This window comes from Hyperoodon ampullatus (genome assembly GCF_949752795.1).
Source record: "Hyperoodon ampullatus genome assembly, chromosome: 8".
NCBI lineage: Eukaryota > Metazoa > Chordata > Mammalia > Artiodactyla > Ziphiidae > Hyperoodon > Hyperoodon ampullatus.
The window spans coordinates 104,359,350-104,377,869 of NC_136921.1; the positions used below are offsets into that span (position 1 = coordinate 104,359,350).

Sequence of the window (18,520 nt, forward strand, 5' to 3'; positions counted from 1 at the left end):
GGGACTTGGTGTGGGGATCTTTAAGAAATATGCTTTGAATCCAAAGCAGGAGCCTCAGTTCTTCCATCCAATTGAAAAGAAAGCCTCACAGATGCCTTGGGGGTATCAGATGATTTGTTGTTTTCTACTTCCTTTCAATGCAGAAGATACACAAATACACCTCAAGGAAGTGCAAACAAATTGAAAATAGGAACTCCATCCTCTCAACGCTTGTTTTGTGTGTGCAGTACGACAGACCTAGTGCTAGGTCTTGGGGACACATGCGTGAAAAACCAAAGTGCCTAATAACCTCAAGAAGCTCAAACTAACGCCAAAGAAAGATCGAAAGATCAATTATGGCAACCACTTGTGCATGTGAAAGTGATACTCAGGGCAAGTGCTGAGGCAGAATAAAGAATGATCTAGAAGAAAAGTTAGGAAGAAAATTCATGGCCTGAAGAATGGAGTGACACTTATATAATATTGTACATCAACTCTATTTCAATAAAAATAAAATAAAAACACATCTGACCAAAAAAGAATGGAGTGATAAAAAGAATCTGATGCATTTAAGGAATGAAAAGTCAATGAGAGCTACTATAACTTGATCCACATGGGGACATAACTAAAACTATTGTGATTTAGGAGGGCTCCAAGTGATGAAAAGCCACACTTACTGAGCTGAGAAGCAGGGACTTGATCATTGAGATCATGAGGACAATGAAAGATTTGAAGCTGAGCAGTGATAGACTCAGAATGTCTTTTAGAAAACAAGGAACAAGAACTAAACTTTAAATTAACCTTAGAATTTCACTAACAACAACTTATGTTGCCTGGAGCATGATATAGCTGGAGAACCTTTTGCAGGAGACTCACACTGACAAAGTCAGAGACAATAAGAATATCCACGTTTGACCCCTACTCAGGTCTTATCATTGAAATGCCTTGGACTCTCCATTCTGAATCACTCTGAATCTTAGGCCCTTCCTCTGAATACTTGCTTTGTTCCTCACCAAGGTTGCCATGGGAACAAAATGATGTAATGTATAAGAAGAAGGAATTCATAAGGAAGGGTTAGAATCATACTTGTCAAAGGGATTTCACACCCACTGATTCATGAATTTATGCCAGTCGCAATAAGGGACAGAGTCTATTATTTTCCTTTGGTAAATGGCACAGGAAGGCTCAGATCAGTGGAATTACTTGCCATAGGTCACAGTGTTATTGGATTATAGAATTTTAATGGATAAAGGAATATTCTTCTGAATTTTATCTCTGAATTACCTACACAAAATATGTTGGCAAGATTCAAACTGAGCACCCTGGGAAATCCTTTCTTTCATCACAATTTAGATAGTCCAGTCTTATTCTATTATTTAAAATAGAATTGATAAAGTATTTTAAGCATTCACACTGGTTCTCTCCTTCTCTTACTGCTTATTACTCTTACTATTCTTTTAGTTGATACATTCCAAATAACAATCACAGTAGTTCAATTCAACCACAAGTTTCAAAGAAAGTATGCAAGAGCTTAAAACATCTGTGACCCTCACATGCCTCATGTTTCCACTTGCTTTACTTTTCAAGGTTATTGGAGCCAGTAAAAATATGAAAGGGTACTCAGTGTTTTCTAAACCATAGTCAAGATATGGGCTATATGATCTCTGCAAATATTATTCTGAGCTAGAACATCAGAAAATGGCAAAGAGGAGAAATAGCAACTGTAGAGTATAATGATAACACGCTATTGCAAGGCATAACTACAACGCCCTACAGGCTGTCAACACACTTGTTCCGAGGCATACAACTGGGGCAAATCAAAATAACCCTTCATAGTGACCATGTACAATCCATGATAATCAACATTGTACCCCTGAGGAATATGGGTTACAAGAAGTATGTGACTTGCCTAGGGTCATTTACGACAAATAGATTTGACTCAGGTCTCTTGATCCCATCCTGGGCTTCTTTCTGTGACAGTCACCTCTCTGTTCTTTCACCAACGGCAACACCTATTCCAGAACCTAATATCTGTTTAGTAATCTACAGTGTAAAAAGTGTCCCTACAGCCTTATGATTTGATAGCATAGGAAGATAAATTATTGAATGTCTCTTATATGAAAAGTACACCAAAACTTTCAAACACATAATTTTAAATATATAGTAGACACCATTTAACACTGAAATGCCAAATCCCAAATACTATGCTAGATATTTTTGTCCCCTACCTTTAATCCACACAATAACTGTTAAATGAGTTATTATTTTAGAGATTAAGCAACCGAGGCTGAAAAAAAGCAAGTAATTTGTCCAAGACAAGAAAGCTATAACTATACCTAGATCAGTCTGGATCCAAAGCTGATGCACAGATGGAAAATGTGTCTTTATATGTGGAGTTTAATATGTATATACCCAGTCCAGATTACTTCGAACTCATGGGATATACCAGAGCTTTGTATTTCTATGGCAATCAGTCTTTTGTTGACTGAAATGTATTAGAAATAAATGTGCATTGTTCCCGTTCAGTGTTCAAAGTAAATATCAATGGTTCTCCAAAGGAAGGCAACATCAACAATTAAATTATCTCCAGTTAATTATCTTCTTTCATATTTTGGGATCTTGTGTTGCTTCTAAGGATTTGGAAAAAAGCCAAATCTTGTGATTACGTTTTTGCACATTGTCAATCCAATGTAAGTATTTGAAGTTAGCTTTACTGCAGCTTCAATTAAAGAGGGGAAGGGGAGGTAGAGGGAGAGATGGAGAGAAAGAGGAAGGAAAGAACAAATAAAACAAATCACCATGGAGGAAATGACTGTGGGAAAGGCTTAAATCACTGAGATATGTTAAAAAGGAAGAGAATCGATCCGAGGTGAATATACAACCTTCATTCCTCCTCCTGTCGAATCAGAAGTCTTCATATCCATTTGTTTATAATCCTACCATGTTCCATAAAATATTTAAGTGTGCTCTGTCTTCCACTTAGAGATTTTAGAACAATTTTTATTGGAGTATAGTTGATTTACAATGTTGTGCTAGTTTCAGGTGTACAGCAAAGTGAATCAGTTATACAGATACATATATCCATTCTTTTTAAGATGATTTTCCTAAGTAGGTCATACTCAACACTTAGGGATGTTTTAATGTGGAGAAGAAGTGCTTTCAAACCATCTAGAACTGAGTTCAAATCCCACTTCCACCAGCTCTGTGGCTTTAAGCATTTGGGCCACCAAAAGATGTTTACATTCATTGATCCTCTACTATGTGCCAGCTGGTGCCAGAGAGAGGAACACATGGAAAACTGTCAGGGTAGGAAGAAAAACAAGAACTAAACCTTTAATTTTGATATGGGGGAATCAATTATCTGTGAGTGGGTGCTAAAGGGACAAGGGGGAGCAACGTCTAGGAAAAGTCTGGGTAGGCTTCTTGCAGGAGTTGACAAAGTTACTCAAGCAAAGACAGTGTAAGAAGAATCTCTGGGCAGGAGATTTGCATATGTGAAGACCCCGCTGTCTGAAGAAGTCACAGGCTAACAAGGTTAGAGCTAAGCATGTGAAGGTGCCTCAGAGAGTGAGATGACCTATATAAACCACCCAGTACAGTGCATGGCACTTAAAAGAAGCTCAAGGGGGCCTCTCTGGTGGCTCAGTGGTTGAGAGTCTGCCTGCTAGTGCAGGGGACACGGGTTCAAGCCCTGGTCTGGGAGGATCCAACATGCCGTGGAGTGGCTAGGCCCGTGAGCCACAACTACTGAGCCTCCGTGTCTGGAGCCTGTGCTCCACAACAAGAGAGGCCACAACAGTGAGAGGCCCGCACACCGCACTGAAGAGTGGCCCCCACTTGCCACAACTAGAGAAAGCCCTCACACAGAAACGAAGACCCAACACAGCCAAAAATACAAATAATTAAAAGAAGTCTCAACATTAAAAAAAAAAAAAAGAAGAAGAAGCTCAAGGAATGTTCCTTCCCTTGCCCTTACGCTGTGTCTTGAGTAAAAACCAAACAGACTCCATGCTCTTCCTTATTTCAAATCCTTCCTTTGATTCTCACCCTTGTAAAACAGTCTCCTAAGGCTTCTCTGCCTACCCAAGTCCCGCCCTTGTGTCCAGGCCAGACCAGTCCTCCAAGAAGCCTTTCACCTCAGCTCATCCTGCTCTAATCTCTCTCTTCATAGACTTGCAGGCACCTTGCAGTCAGACCCATGCACATAACTGCACACCACCTTGCATTACTTGTTTATTAACGGATGCAAAGATATTGGTCTTTCCCCCTGAAGGAGAGTAAAATCACTTCAATGGCAGGTAATGGTTTTGAATCACCTGGATCCTGACAACACCTATGATAGCTATCAATCAACAAAGTCTCTTGAAAAGGGAACCCTCCTACACAGTTGCTGGGAGTGTAAATTGGTGCAGCCACTATGAAAAACCGTATGGAGTTTCCTTAAAAAACTAAAAATAGAGTTGCCATATGATCCAGCAATCCCACTCTTGGGCAGATATCTGGAAAAGCTCTAATTCAAAAAGATATACGCACCCCTATATTCATAGAAGCAGTACTTACAATAGTCAAGACATGGAAACAACCTAGGTGTCCATCAACAGATGAATGGATAAAGAAGATGTGGTAAATATATACACAATGAAATACTACTCAGCCATAAAAAAGAATGAAATAAAGCCATTTGCAGCAATATGGATGGACCTAGAGATCATCATACTAAGTGAAGTAAGTCAGACAGAGAAAGACAAATATGATATGGTATTGTATATATGTGGAATATAAAAAATGATGCAAATGAACTTACATATAAAACAGAAATAGACCCACAGACATAGAAAACAAACTTATGATTACCAAAGGGGAAAGGTGGTGGGGAGAGATAAATTAGGAGTTTAGGATTAACATATACGCACTACTCTATATAAGCTGTGACAAAGTGAGAGAGTGTCATGGACATATATACACTACCAAACGTAAAATAGATAGCTAGTGGGAAGCAGCTGCATAGCACAGGGAGATCAGCTCAGTGGTTTGTGACCACCTAGAGGGGTGGGATAGGGAGGGTAGGAGGAAGGGAGACGCAAGAAGTAAGAGATATGGGAACATATGTATATGTATAACTGATTCACTTTGTTATAAAGCAGAAACTAACACACCATTGTAAAGCAATCATACTCCAATAAAGATGTTAAAAAAATAAGAAATAGGTACAAGTCAAAAAAAAAAAAAAAAGATAACCAACATGGACCTACTATACAGCACATGGACCCATACTCATTATTTTTTAATAATCTATAATGGAAAAAAATCTGAAAAACAATATATATTTATATATAACTGAATCATTTTGCTGTACACCTGAAACTAACACATTGTAAATCAACTATACTTCAAATAACAAATTACTTAATTAAAAAATAATTTTTTGAAAAACGTTGTCTTTCTTTCACTTATTGTGCTTTTCTCCAACTTCTTATGTAAACATCCAGCCATTCAACTATGACCAACCACAATGATGAAGTAACCTGGGGGACATTGCTTGGACATTTCTGTTTATAATCTATTCTCAGAAGACTACTCTTCTGCCTTTTAGGTTACCATTTTTTCTTCATTCTTCCTTTTTCTTTCCTCACACTTCCTTCTTAGTTGTGTCTCAATTGTATCTCTTCTTGAGCTCCTTAAAATATTTTACTTGGCAGTTTCCACCCTTGGCCCACCATATCCGATTGATTTCAATTATTCAAAAGGCTTCAGCAACTATACACCCAGTGATTATTCTCTTCCCCCCGGGACCTGACTCTGGGATGTCCAAGTACTTCTGCATAGGTAACATCTCTCCAGGAAAACATCATGCCCCAAACTGAACTGAAGATTTCATCTGCTAAGTCTTTGCCTCATTCTGCATGTCTTCCATCTGTTCAAATGATAGCTGACATGGATCAGGGGCTTTGCATTTGCCAGGCACAAGGCTAAATACTTTATGGGAATTATTTTATTTAATCCTCATGGTATTTCCATTACGTGGCTGCTATTACTAGCCACATATCACAAACGAGGACATTAAAGCACACAGCAGTCACATAACTCACCCTAGGTTATACATCTTGTAAGTTGTAGAGCCTGGATTTGACGTGAGACGGTCAGGCCCAGAGCGACCTGGGGACTTAGTCACTACATCCTTCATTCATGAAGACTTCCAAGCTACAAAGCTACAAGCCATCCTTCTCTCTGCTGTATTCGATTTGTCTCCAAGTCTGTTTGATCCAATGTTAGATATGCCTTTCATGTCAGGTCCCTTCTTTCTAGCTTGCTCTGACTCTCATTATTTGATGCTCACATAATTGCAAATAGCATCGTACCTCTCCCTTGCACCCAACACATACCCAACTTGGACCCTTGCACCCAACATGAAGTTGTCTTCCAACTACAGTGCATGTTCTATGATACTATTACAGTTAGAGTTCCAAAAAGAACTTACTAAATAAAAAACAAACAAACAATGAAATACATATTAGCAAGTCAATTCTCAGCATTAAAACAAAACCAAGAAACTGTGGCTGGCTCCTAGGTGCTCAACAGAGAAACCAGCTCCTTCTCAATGAATCACCCATCTTCTCTTCTGTCTGAAAATCCTGACTCTCCTTTCCTCCATTTCACCTTAGATTCCAGCTGTGCCAAGCAGATCATATCACTCCCTGCTGCACGACACTTCATGTGTCTCTGTCTTTTGTTCTTTCTCATCCTTCAAGCCTCTGCTCAAATGTCAATTATTGTGAAAACTTTCTCACCTCCCCCAGAAAGGGACAGTGCCCTTACCCCAGTAACTCCACATTACTGTGTGCTCCTATCTGATTTATCCATCCGTGTATATAGCCAACAGCAGATACCTACAATGTGTCAGGGATTAGACAAAGGGTTGGGGACACAGAGAAGATTCAGACACCATCCTGTCCTTACAGAGTCCCCATTTAATGGCACAGTGAGTTATCTTTTTCTGCGTAACTGTCTGTTTCACCAATTGCATGATATGCCCTGGATGTCACCAGTTCTTTAGATATGGTTAGTACAAATGTAAGCAAGACACAGTTCCTCCCCTAAAGGAGTTTAGAGTCTCAGTGGGGGAGTTAACATGAATAAAAGTAATGATGACACCAAAGGCTAGTGTCATAAAATGAAGTAGGGTGTGGATTCAACAATTCATCCCTACTGTAGAGCACAGGGAACTCTGCTCAATATTCTGTAACAACCTAATTGGGAAAAGAATTTGAAAAAGAACAGATACATGTATATGTATAACTGAATCGCTTTGTTGTACACCCGAAGCTAACCCAGAATTGTTAAACAACTGCATTCCAATATAAAATTAAAAGATAGGGCTTCCCTGCTGGTGCAGTGGTTGGGAGTCTGCCTGCCGATGCAGGGGATGTGGGTTCGTGCCCCAGTCTGGGAGGATCCCACATGCCGCGGTGCGGCTGGGCCCGTGAGCCATGGCTGCTGGGCCTGCGTGTCCGGAGCCTGTGCTCCTCAACGGGAGAGGCCACAACAGTGAGAGGCCCGCGTACCGCAAAAAAAAAAAAATAATAATAATAATAAAAAATAAAATAAAATAAAATAAAAAGATAAAAAATTGCATTACTGTTTTTGTTTTTCTTCTTCTTCTTTAGGTAGCTAGTTGCAGCTTAGAACAGCTGCTGATGGCATTCAGGGTTAACCCTGGAGATGAATTTTCTTTAGATCTTGATAGGAAACCCACAGAATAATATTAGGGTATGAGTTGACCTGAGCAAAGAGATACGAGTCCTGCTTTTAAATAAATCTCTTATTATCAGAATCCCCTACCGTCTCTAACCTTTCATTTCAACTATGAAATATCATGCAGTGAGAGGACCATTTACCTATTGCTAAAATAGCTAAAGTGTTATCCCTCTATGATGGCTACCTTAGAGGCTGATCGTCAGACAACTTGATAAGCTCCCACTCAATACCTGGCTATTCATGGCCCAATGGGGGAGGCACTATGTCAAGCTTGGGAGAGGAGGAAAGCAGACATCTTTTTGCCAAGCTGAAAAGTGAGCTGAAAGGCATTGTTAGGATGTCAGAGAGGCTACATGGTAAAAAGGGATTTGCAAAGGCTGAGAAACGGTGAAGAGACCCCGGAAAAGAGTCCATGTGAATGTGATCAGATATAGATACTGACGAGATCAAGGACAGTCCCAGTCATGAGGAGACATGTGGAAGATGAACAGTAGGTACTTGGGTCCTTACCAAGTCCACGCCAGGTGAGAGTCACTGTCAGTTGCCTGGTTACTGATATCAGATGTGCTTTCAAAAGGTACATACTTGTTGAATGATTAAATACAGTTCTGTAGAGACAATCTTATTCCTACTGCATAATTCACCTATAAAACCTTATTCTTCATCTGGAATTCATCATGAGGGTCCATAATAATTTCCATATCAATATGCAAATGTTTTATGGGACTTCCCTGGTGGCACGGTGGTTAAGAATCCACCTGCCAATGCAGGGGACATGGGTTTGAGCCCTGGTCTGGGAAGATCCTACATGCCACGGAGCAACAGAGCCCACGTGCCACAACTACTGAAGCCCGCACGCCTAGAGCCCATGCTCCACAACAAGAGAAGTCACCGCAATGAGAAGCCTGCACAGCACAAGGAAGAGTAGCCCCCGCTCACCGCAACTAGAGAAAGCCCATGGGCAGCAACAAAGACCCAACGCAGCCAAAAATAAATAAATAAATAAATAAATTTTAAAAGTATGCAAATGTTTTAGTAAAAACATGTAAAATAGTTTTATAACATATAGTAAACAATTCTGGCTTAGAAGGTGAAACAAGATATCTCAAAAAATAGTGATCAGAGTATAAACTGTATCAAGACTTTAGGAAAGCTAGTTGAAATATGAATCAAGATCCTTAAAATGATTCATAATCTTTGACTCAAATATGCCATTACTATGCCCTGTTCAAGAAAACAATGGAACATGTGGGGTTAAAATTTATTTAAGCACAAAGATGCCCACTGTGGTATAGGTTAGAATAATAAATATTTGGAAACAACACAGGGCTCCTCATCCCCCACCCAAAAGAAGATTAAAATGGTTGAATAAAAACAAGAAGCCATTAAATAGACTATTTATTATGCAGTCATTAAAGTCATATTTATAGATACTGCAATAACGTGTGAAAAACTTTGGTAATAAAGGAAAGTGAGCTCAGATTTCCCCTAGGGGAAAGTGCTTTATGGGAATACCACTTGGGCTTCAGGAATGAATGAAAAGAGCTATTTTCCCGTTCTTGAGCCAGGCAAACATCTGCATTGTCCCAAATCACAGCATATATATTCTACCATCACACCTTGGCTCTTGGCAGCCTCTGTTTTCAATAGGCTTCCCTCGTCTTTTTATCCATTTTAATTTGAGCTGTCTTTCAAGTGCTGACTCCACCTACTTCCTTCCAGGATGAGTTCATGATTATTCTAGAACACAAAAACGTTCTCACCTCTTAGTCTTCTAGAACTGCATTTTCTATCTGGTATCACAATATCTTACTGGGTTTCAAGCAGTATGAAAGACATCATGAATGTCCCATCACTAAGTTCATATACAGAGGTTTGCAAAATGTCTGCGTTATTTGAGAAAGGAAATAAGATATAGGGCTTATCTTGCATCACAGCCAGATTCCCTCTATTTAAATCCCAGCTCCTTCATTTGCTACATATGTTACCTTGAGGAAGATACATAACTTTCTGGGCTTCAGTGTGCTCATCTATAAAATGGAGAGAATAATAATACCCACCTCACTTTATCATTATGTTGTAGACTAATCTATGATTAAGCTCCCATAACAAAACCTCTTCCTTTTAATCTTAACTTGGATTCATAATATACCATGGCCAAGATATACCTTGAGTACTCAGTAGTTTGGCTTCAATTACACAACCTTCTAAACTTGCACATTTTAGAAAACCAATAAGCAGCTCTGGTGATCAGAAGACTCTGATCACTGGGTGGGTTGCCAGGACTTAATCCGGACTGAAAACATTATTTTACCTTCAGTTTTCCCTCTGGCAAATAGGATACAACTTAGGGGAGAAGATTGCTGACCAAAGCAACTTGCAGACATAATGTTTAATGTCAGTTCATGGGATAAGTGATGGTCTCATATTTCCTTCTTCTGTGGGGAAGCTGCAACAGATTGGAGAGGAATTGCCCACTTAATCATCATATCTTGTTAAGCAGGAGGCTTTGAACCAAGTGTGTTTGAAAAGTAACATAACTTGTGCACCCAAGTTCTTTATATGTCATCAGGTAAGGAGGAAAGAAAATTGAAATGCAACGATGACATATCTACTTTTAACAGCAACCTACCATGTTTAAGAACTTTGGGAATTCCCATTGTACCATTCCTTAGAGTTCATCATACCCTCCTCCTCAGCCAGACCCTTCTCTTATCCACAAAGCGAGATAGAGAGAAACGAATTATCTCTGTCCTTAGTCAGCCCTATTGGTTCACATTTACTAGGATGCACCGAGAATGAAAAAAAAAAAAAAAAAAAAAAAAAAGAATCCTAAAGAGTACGAAAAGACAAAAGACCAGTAGTCAAGAAATTACGAGTTTTACGTATCATTATAAATGTCTTACAAATCTAAAGGTCTTTCATCGACTCTTCTGATTGTGCATGACTGTTTCAAGGAATTACAGCCCAACACACCAAGGACATTGCCATTTCCACGCTAGCAGGTTTGTGAACTTGTTTTGCTTTTACCTGAGGGGGTCCTCTGTTCTGTTTTCTGTATTTTAGCAGCTCTCATTTCTGATGCCCTACATTCGGGACACAGACTTTCTGAAGGCAGGAAAGCATGACTTGATTTACTCAATTTACACACGTGACGCAAAACAGTGCTCCTTACCCAACTGGGGGGAGGAAGAGGGATTAGTTAAAGGGAGACAAATTCTCGAATTGCATAGGCATCCAAACCTCACAGCCACCCAAGCACCTCTGATCTGTCCTGGCTAGGTGCCCAGAAGGGAAGGAGGGGTTTAACAGTGTTGCAGCCCATTGTATAGACCCTGAGTAAGGTCACAGAAAGGGGGATAAAAAGAGAATGAGATTTTTAAGGCTTGGTGTGTTAAGTTTCCTGCTCATCAACTTTGACAGTGTTCCTTTAAAAATCAGCACCTCACATCCATCGACTTTTCAGTTCACGCTTTTTTTATAGAGTTGGAAATCTTCTATTTTTAGCATGATGGATGGATACATTTAAAGGAGGAGAGCATCCATAGAGATAAACTTCTCAAAATATTATTAAATTACTTTAGGAGAAAGTGAACAGAATAAGCTTTACAAATCATAGGAATGTTATCATACAATTCGGCCAGTATCTGGATAGTTTTGACTTAAATCTTCAAGTTTCTCTCATCTCACTATTAAACTGATGGCCACTCTGGTTGCCTCTGAGCTTCTTACAAGAGCATTGTCCATACAAACTGGACAGTCCTGTATGTGTCCTACAATGTATCTGTCCAAGTATATGTTGTTCTTGACTGTTTAGGGATAATAGTTCTGGAACTGGACTCAACATTTATAGATTGGGGGGCTTCCCTGGTGGTGCAGTGGTTAAGAATCTGCCTGCCAATTCAGGAGACACGGGTTCGGGCCGTGGTCCGGGAAGATTCTGTATGTCGCAGAGCAACTAAGCCTGTGCGCCACAACTACTGAGTCTGCGTGCCACAAGTACTGAAGCCCGCATGCCTAAAGCCTGTGCTCCACAACAAGAGAAGCCACCGCAGTGAGAAGTCCGTGCACTGCAATGAAGAGTAGCCCCAGCTTGCTGCAACTAGAGAAAGCCCGCATGCAGCAATGAAGACCCAACACAGTCAAAAATTAATTAATTAATTAATTAAAAAATTATAGATTGGTATTAATTGAGAATCTTAAATAAAAACTTGTAATTTTAGCCTTAAAATGGTCCACAAGATTTTGTTAGTTTTCCTTTACAGGATCTGTGAGAAAGCAAGCTCTGGAGTGTTAAAATTATGTCCTTGTTCAAGTATAAGAGTTTGCTAAAAATTAAATCTAATCTCTCTCAGTCTGTTGTTCACTGTTCCAAATCTCTAAATAGAAAATTTTAAGTAAGTTATATCATTATAAAGCCAGGCAGTGTTTTTCACTTCTACAGGCAACTAACAGTAATAATGTCATCTCATCATGGCCAATGGGCTATTTCTTCTCTGATTTGCTTAGCCTCCTCTGTGGTCACCATTGGTGAATGTTACATTACAAGGTATAGAAGAGGCCACAGAATGGCTGAGAGGTCTGCAGGGATGAGAGCATCAGCGCTGTTTATCCTGGATCAGAGTCTGATTCTAGCCCAGCTGGCATCTACCGTTCCCTTTCTGCATTCTGAGTGCCATGCCAGGAATAGCAGGGACTTAAGGAAAACAAGGTGAGATCTTGCCCTGAGTGATAGTCTCCCTGAAGTCCTCAGAATAGGTCCAGCCTTGGCTTGGCTCTTACATTATTCTAGAAGGCCCTTCTCCCACTCCTCTACTTTCTAAGTCAATTTCGAAGTTCACATTTTCTGTGAAATCTCCTACAACTATAGCCAGCACCTTCCAATTACATCTTTGTCAGTTAAACTTACAGTTCATTTCACACAGTTTGACATACAATTCTCCAAATGGCAAACCTTCTCTATTTTGTCATGTGTTTTTTTTTGTTTGGTGACCCTGACAGGACTATCGAATTATGGAAATCGTGGTGCTGCTGTTCTCCCTTTACTTTTTCCTCCTCTCCCCTTATTCTCTGTGTGCTCCAGCTGCCTCACTTCCTGCTTCCTTTCTTACCATTTACTGTCAGGACTCTCCCACCATGTGAAACTACTTGCAGTTTCAGTTTCCTTTTTTCTTTTCCTTGTCTGCTTCATTCCTATCACGAGATCAGCTCAAACCTTCTATCTGAAGCCTCCCCAATATGGACACACAGACATTGTCAGTACTTATCACCAATATGCGGTTCTATTGTCTCAGATACCATGGTAAGATGACACTTCCTACCCTCTTGAAGTTAGGTGCTCATGGGACTTTATTTGGCCAATGATTCCATGAGTGGAAGTAACATTTACCACTTCCAGGTAGAAGTGTCCAAGTAGAAACTTCCAGGTAGAAGCTTTTAAAAACACGTTTCCTTGTGCATCCCTCTCCCTGACAGGGCAACATTCCAGATGATGGAGTCTCTGTCAGCTTCCCAGAATAAGCACACCTTTGGAAAAGGGTCCCCTGCAGACCTGTGATATGCAGGTAACACAGGCATGACTCAACTGCTCATTACTTATGCCACCGAGATGCAGGTTGTTTATTGCATAGCCTAACTTAGCCCATCTAGACAATGCAGTTGACTTCAGAGCTCTTCTTTGTGTACCTCCAGCACCTTGTCTTTCCTCTACCTCAAAACTTATCCTATTTCCTGTCTGTCTTCCTGGTAGACCTTGAGCTTCATGATGATACGGCTTTGTATTTGTGCATCCTCCATGCTCACCACAGTGTTTGGCATAGAGTATGTTCTCAAGAAACACATGCTGGGGACTTCCCTGGTGGCGCAGTGGTTAAGAATCTGCCTGCCAATGCATGGGACATGGGTTCTATCCCTGGTCCAGGAAGATCCCACATGCTGTAGAGCAACTAAGGCCATGTGCCACAACTACTGAGCCTGCACTCTAGAGCTGGTGAGCCGCAACTACTGAGCCCGAGAGCCACAAGTATTGAGCCCGCGTGTTGCAACTACTGAAGCTTACCTGCGTAGAGCCTGTGCTCTGCAACAAGAGAAGCCACTGCAGTGAGAAGCCGCCGCACCACAACAAAGATAAGCCCACACTCGCAGCAACTAGAGGAAGCCCGTGCACAGCAGTGAAGACTGAACACAGCCAAAAAAATTTTTTAAAAAAAGGAACACACACTGAAGGAATGAATAAAACGTGCCCACCCCATGTTGAATATATCCTGACATTATCCCTGAAATTCGTGGATTTTTGCCCATTCTACTGTGGGTAAGCATGAGTCTACTCACAGTTATGGCAGGTGGCGCCCACGTAACCTGTGTCACTGCAGTTACAGTAGAAGGTCAGCCAGGACTGGAAGCAGCTTCCTCCGTGTTCACAGTAGTTTGGCAAACACCTTGAGAGATGGAGCAAAATCAAACAAAATAAACCAAATCAGTTGAAATAAGGGGAAAAACAAAAACGTCTTATAGCCAACTACATGAATTAATGGTAGAAATCGGTCTGGTCTACTCCCATTCCTGAGTGAGACTTGAATACGTAAACACAAGACAATGGTTTCACCACAAGAGGTGGGTCCACCTGGTACTACTGGGCAAAGAAAGGCTCAGGGCTGATTTAGGCAGTTAAGTAAAGCATTTCAACATTGGGGCACATGTTCATTGACTTAAAGTTAATTTGAAGTGGTCAGAATTTGTAAGGTTTTTCACTTACTGTAGAACAAAATAGACAAAGATGTAATTTTGCATTTTGAAAAGGTTTTGCGTTTTTAAAGGAAAGGGGAAAGGCGCAAATAATTGAGGTCATAATCCTCCTGCTTCTCTTTTGGGTGATGGCCAGGAATCTATTTTAAACTCCCCATGAATTTGAAAAGATGGTATCTGTTCAGTTAACATATTAGGAAATTCTAGCATTATTAACAGAGCCAATAACACCCTTAAAATGAGGCCTTTACTACTTATAATGAAAACAGTATGACTATTCTGAAAAATATTTTCATCCTACACTTTAAAACTCTCTGAAACATTCATATAAGTTAACCCAGAAATCACCCTTCGATGGCTCTATCTTTAGGATGTATTTCAAAGCATAAAACTATGTTTGCTAATTATCCTTATTCACAATGATGCCGTGATGAATCCATGTAAGTTTCCAACATGAGAAGATTTCTTAGGAAAGTTGTAGTACATAATATTAATGGGCTACCATAAAGCTACTACAAATGATGTTAGCAAAAAGGATTAAAACAGACTGGGACCTGGATTAAGTGAAAATTCAAGATATGAAGCACGGCCACAATGAAGTTAAACAAACATTTCATACTGCAAAAATAACAAGGACAAACGTTAAGTGTCACTTGGGCTAAGGGGAGTGAAGGCAACATTCATTTCTTCTGGACAAAGATCACAGACTTCAGGGTTACATATATCTGAGCACAAATCCCAGCTCAGCAATTTACTACATGGTGTCTTTGGGTAATTCTCTTCATCTCTTATATACATGATTTAAAGTGTCTACACTGTGGATACTCTTCTAAAAAATAACCAGGCAAGTGCTCAATATGTATAACAAATAAAATTAAGAGTAAAAGCAATGCTAAACACTGAAATTTTTGAAAACAATCTTTACGGGCAGAGTAAAATCTCATGAATTTCAACAGGGACAGGGTATAAACAGCGAAATCACAGAAGTGGTATAATACAACAAAAGGGTTCATTGTGCAGCCTCCGAAAATGTGAGGCAAGGAAAAGTAATATGATTTACCCTAAGTGTCCTACATAAGTAAGAAACCCTCCAGCAATGATTGTTTCAAAGCCCAGAAACTAATATTCCTGCATATGTCCAGACATATATTTAGAAGTATTCTGCTCAGCACAGCAAATACACTATTGTGCTGACAGGGCTTCTGTTTGGGAAAAGCCTTTGGATAACTCCATGGTGTCCAGCTAAGGCTTAAAAACACAGGAAAAGGGGGGGAAAAAGGGAACTCAGTAATTTTGCTCTGGAACATGATCACAGAATCCAACCAATCAATAAATAAACCGAAAAATGAGCCCTTGCCTACTCCAAATTCCACCCTTCCTCTGGATTCCCCCACCCAGCTTGGTGGAAAAGAAACAGGCTTGTTATTCAGATATACCACAGGTTTCTGCCCACCCCCCACCCCCCGACACCAGTAACCTTGTGCTGTGGGGAAGTTAGATAAACTTGAAGCATCAGTGTCCTCACGAACAAAATCCAAGCAAGAACCTCTGCCTCTGGGTGTGTCCTGATAGAGAGCCTGTGAAGGCCCACCCTCCTCCACACCTTTTCTTCTTTTGCATCCAGAACTCCTTGTTTCTGAATACTGCTTCTCCTGCAGTGTACTTTTCTCAAGATCTTTCCCCTCTGAACCTCTCAAATTCTTACATGACATGTCTATGGCCGCTCTATCCCACCCCATCCCACTCCCCTCCCCCAATCACACACACACACACACACACACACACACACACACACACACACACACACACACACAGATTCCACGATTGACAAACAATGGTATTACTGTTCCCCTCCCTCCACCAAGAAAAAGTTAATTGCTTTAAAGATGGAAAGCTGAGCAAAGCCAGGTCAGTAGGTAGTTATCCTATAGTTCTTTTGGTTTTGGCACCAAGAAAGTTCAGATCAGCCCCCTTTTTGATGACTGAAGCTATAAAACAAAAACTCAGAAGTTCTCATTGGCCATGTTTTCAGCCATGAGAAGAAAGCTTATCTGCAGTGAAAAAGAGAGAGAGAGAAAAATGCTGAGGTCCAGAATGCAGCAGAAAAGACAGATGGAGAGAATCCTGACAATATTTGTGTGGCGGATCTCTGCTGTTTCCAAGATTAGGTTGCATCCCTGATCTTTCTCAGGGCTGGTTGTTTTCATCTAGCTTAGATTCTGTGAGACAACCCAAGATCTTTCTGGGAAAACCCCCTATTTATTCAGGCTAGCTTGAGTTGGGATTCTCTTCTTTCCAACTAACCACCTTAACTTTTTGTCAATCAGCATCCTATAAATACAAACAGCAATAGAAACACATATTTCCTTACAATTTTACACTTTAAAGTATTTTTAAAACTCAATGTTGCCAAGCTAAGTGGGGCGTGTAGGGGGAGGGATCTTGTGGAAAAGTACAAGAACTAGCTGGGTACTTTGAACATATTTCAAAAACCTCACACAGACCTTGTATTACAGTGTTACTAAACTCAATTTACCAACGAATATGTAGGCTAGAAATTCATTTGTTTATGGTCACTCAAAAACAAATGATGTATTTCTGAGAGGGAAAAAGAGTACCTGGGGAAAGAAAAACATCTAATATTCCTAGAACGAGAAAAAAAAATTGAATGAATACTTACAGGGCTGCCTTTGAGCTTGGTTCATTTTTGTTCAATGCACACTGTGATTAGAAAAACTCATTTGTAAAGTAGACACTCAAAATAAAAGATGTGTAACCCTGACTGGCTTATTTAAAAAGGGCAGTTTTAGGAGTATAATTTCCATGTTCCTTAATCAGTTCACTTTAACTGGTGTTTTGTTTCTTTTTCTCTCTACTTGGTATACACTGAGCACTTGAGACATGAACACAGAAAGAGGTCAGTGTGGAACTACGGAAGTGAACAGAACTCATTAAGTGTGAGGACAGTGACAATCTTAGGTGTAAGGCACTGAATTCAATTTGCTATGAGATAATCATGCTGAACAAATATCTTCTAAAATCCTAATGATATTTCATATCTAGCTGAATCAGATGCGCCTTCTTGTGGTGTACGATGTTTAGTAAACAGAGCTTTCAGCATAAACACAACTGTTGATGACATACTCTTCAGAAGCCCAAAGAAGCATCATGATGTGTGCCAGCAAGGACTCCGAGAGCAGGGCACATGCATCAGGAGCTGTTTGCATCTTTCTAAAAGTAGGATGTGCATAATTTGAAGGGAGATGAACGAAAGAGTTGAAGAAAAGGCAGAAAAGAATTAGGAATGGAAGGAGAAAAGAAAAAAAGATAACACGGACAAAAGTGTTATACGAGTTTTATATGAGAAAGTATATTTTTTCCCGAAATCAAAACTTCTTCCAAAAGAGAAGGCTCATTGCTAGTTGGATCTGTGGACCATCCAGGTAAGAGATGAAGTGGGCAGAAGAGTTGTCCGGAGAGGTCCATGGACCTCATTAATGGTCCCGTCCAGCCTTCCGTGGCATATGGTTCTGGCTCACAGTTGTTAGGTGGTGTGCTTTCTTGTTTGCAGGGAGATATGAAGGAAAAGAAAATGTTTCTCCTTAAAGATGCACAGCAAGGGAGACAGTTAGATAAGCTGCTTCAAAGAAGAGAGTATTTCACAGAATACTGAGAGATTGACCTACTCCAAAGACTAGAGTCCAGTTTCAAGCATCCTGGCAAGCATATTTTCTGCCAAATACACTTCGCCCCCCTGGGCATTAGGAAGAACAAAGGGACCCCTGCCATTTTCCTTGAGAAAGATCAGAGTGGTCTTTCCCTAACTTAGCTTTCACTGAGGCCAAGCACAAGTTTCCACCTGGAGTAGATCAACCCTGGGAAAAGCATTAAGAAAGCAGGGGGAATCAACATAGTTTTGGAAAATATAGTCAGTATGTTTATAATTTAGAAAGTTTCAAAGAATCAATATGAATTTTTAGCTTCTCTTAACTGAAGATCAGATTACTGAGAACAGTCATGGCAAATCTCCTGATTTTCCATG

General features: G+C 40.2%; 1 protein-coding gene across 2 annotated transcripts in view; it reads right to left on the reverse strand.

Annotated features, from left to right (window-relative positions):
* Positions 1 to 18,520, reverse strand: part of CNTNAP5 (contactin associated protein family member 5) — a gene marked incomplete at both ends in the record, with an annotated part of 875,910 nt that overhangs the window by 309,542 nt on the left and 547,848 nt on the right. For both annotated transcript variants that reach the window (XM_079710301.1, XM_079710300.1), the window contains one exon: positions 14,065 to 14,171. In XM_079710301.1, coding sequence (XP_079566427.1) covers positions 14,065 to 14,171 — 107 coding nt within the window. The remainder of the gene's footprint in view (positions 1 to 14,064; positions 14,172 to 18,520) is intronic.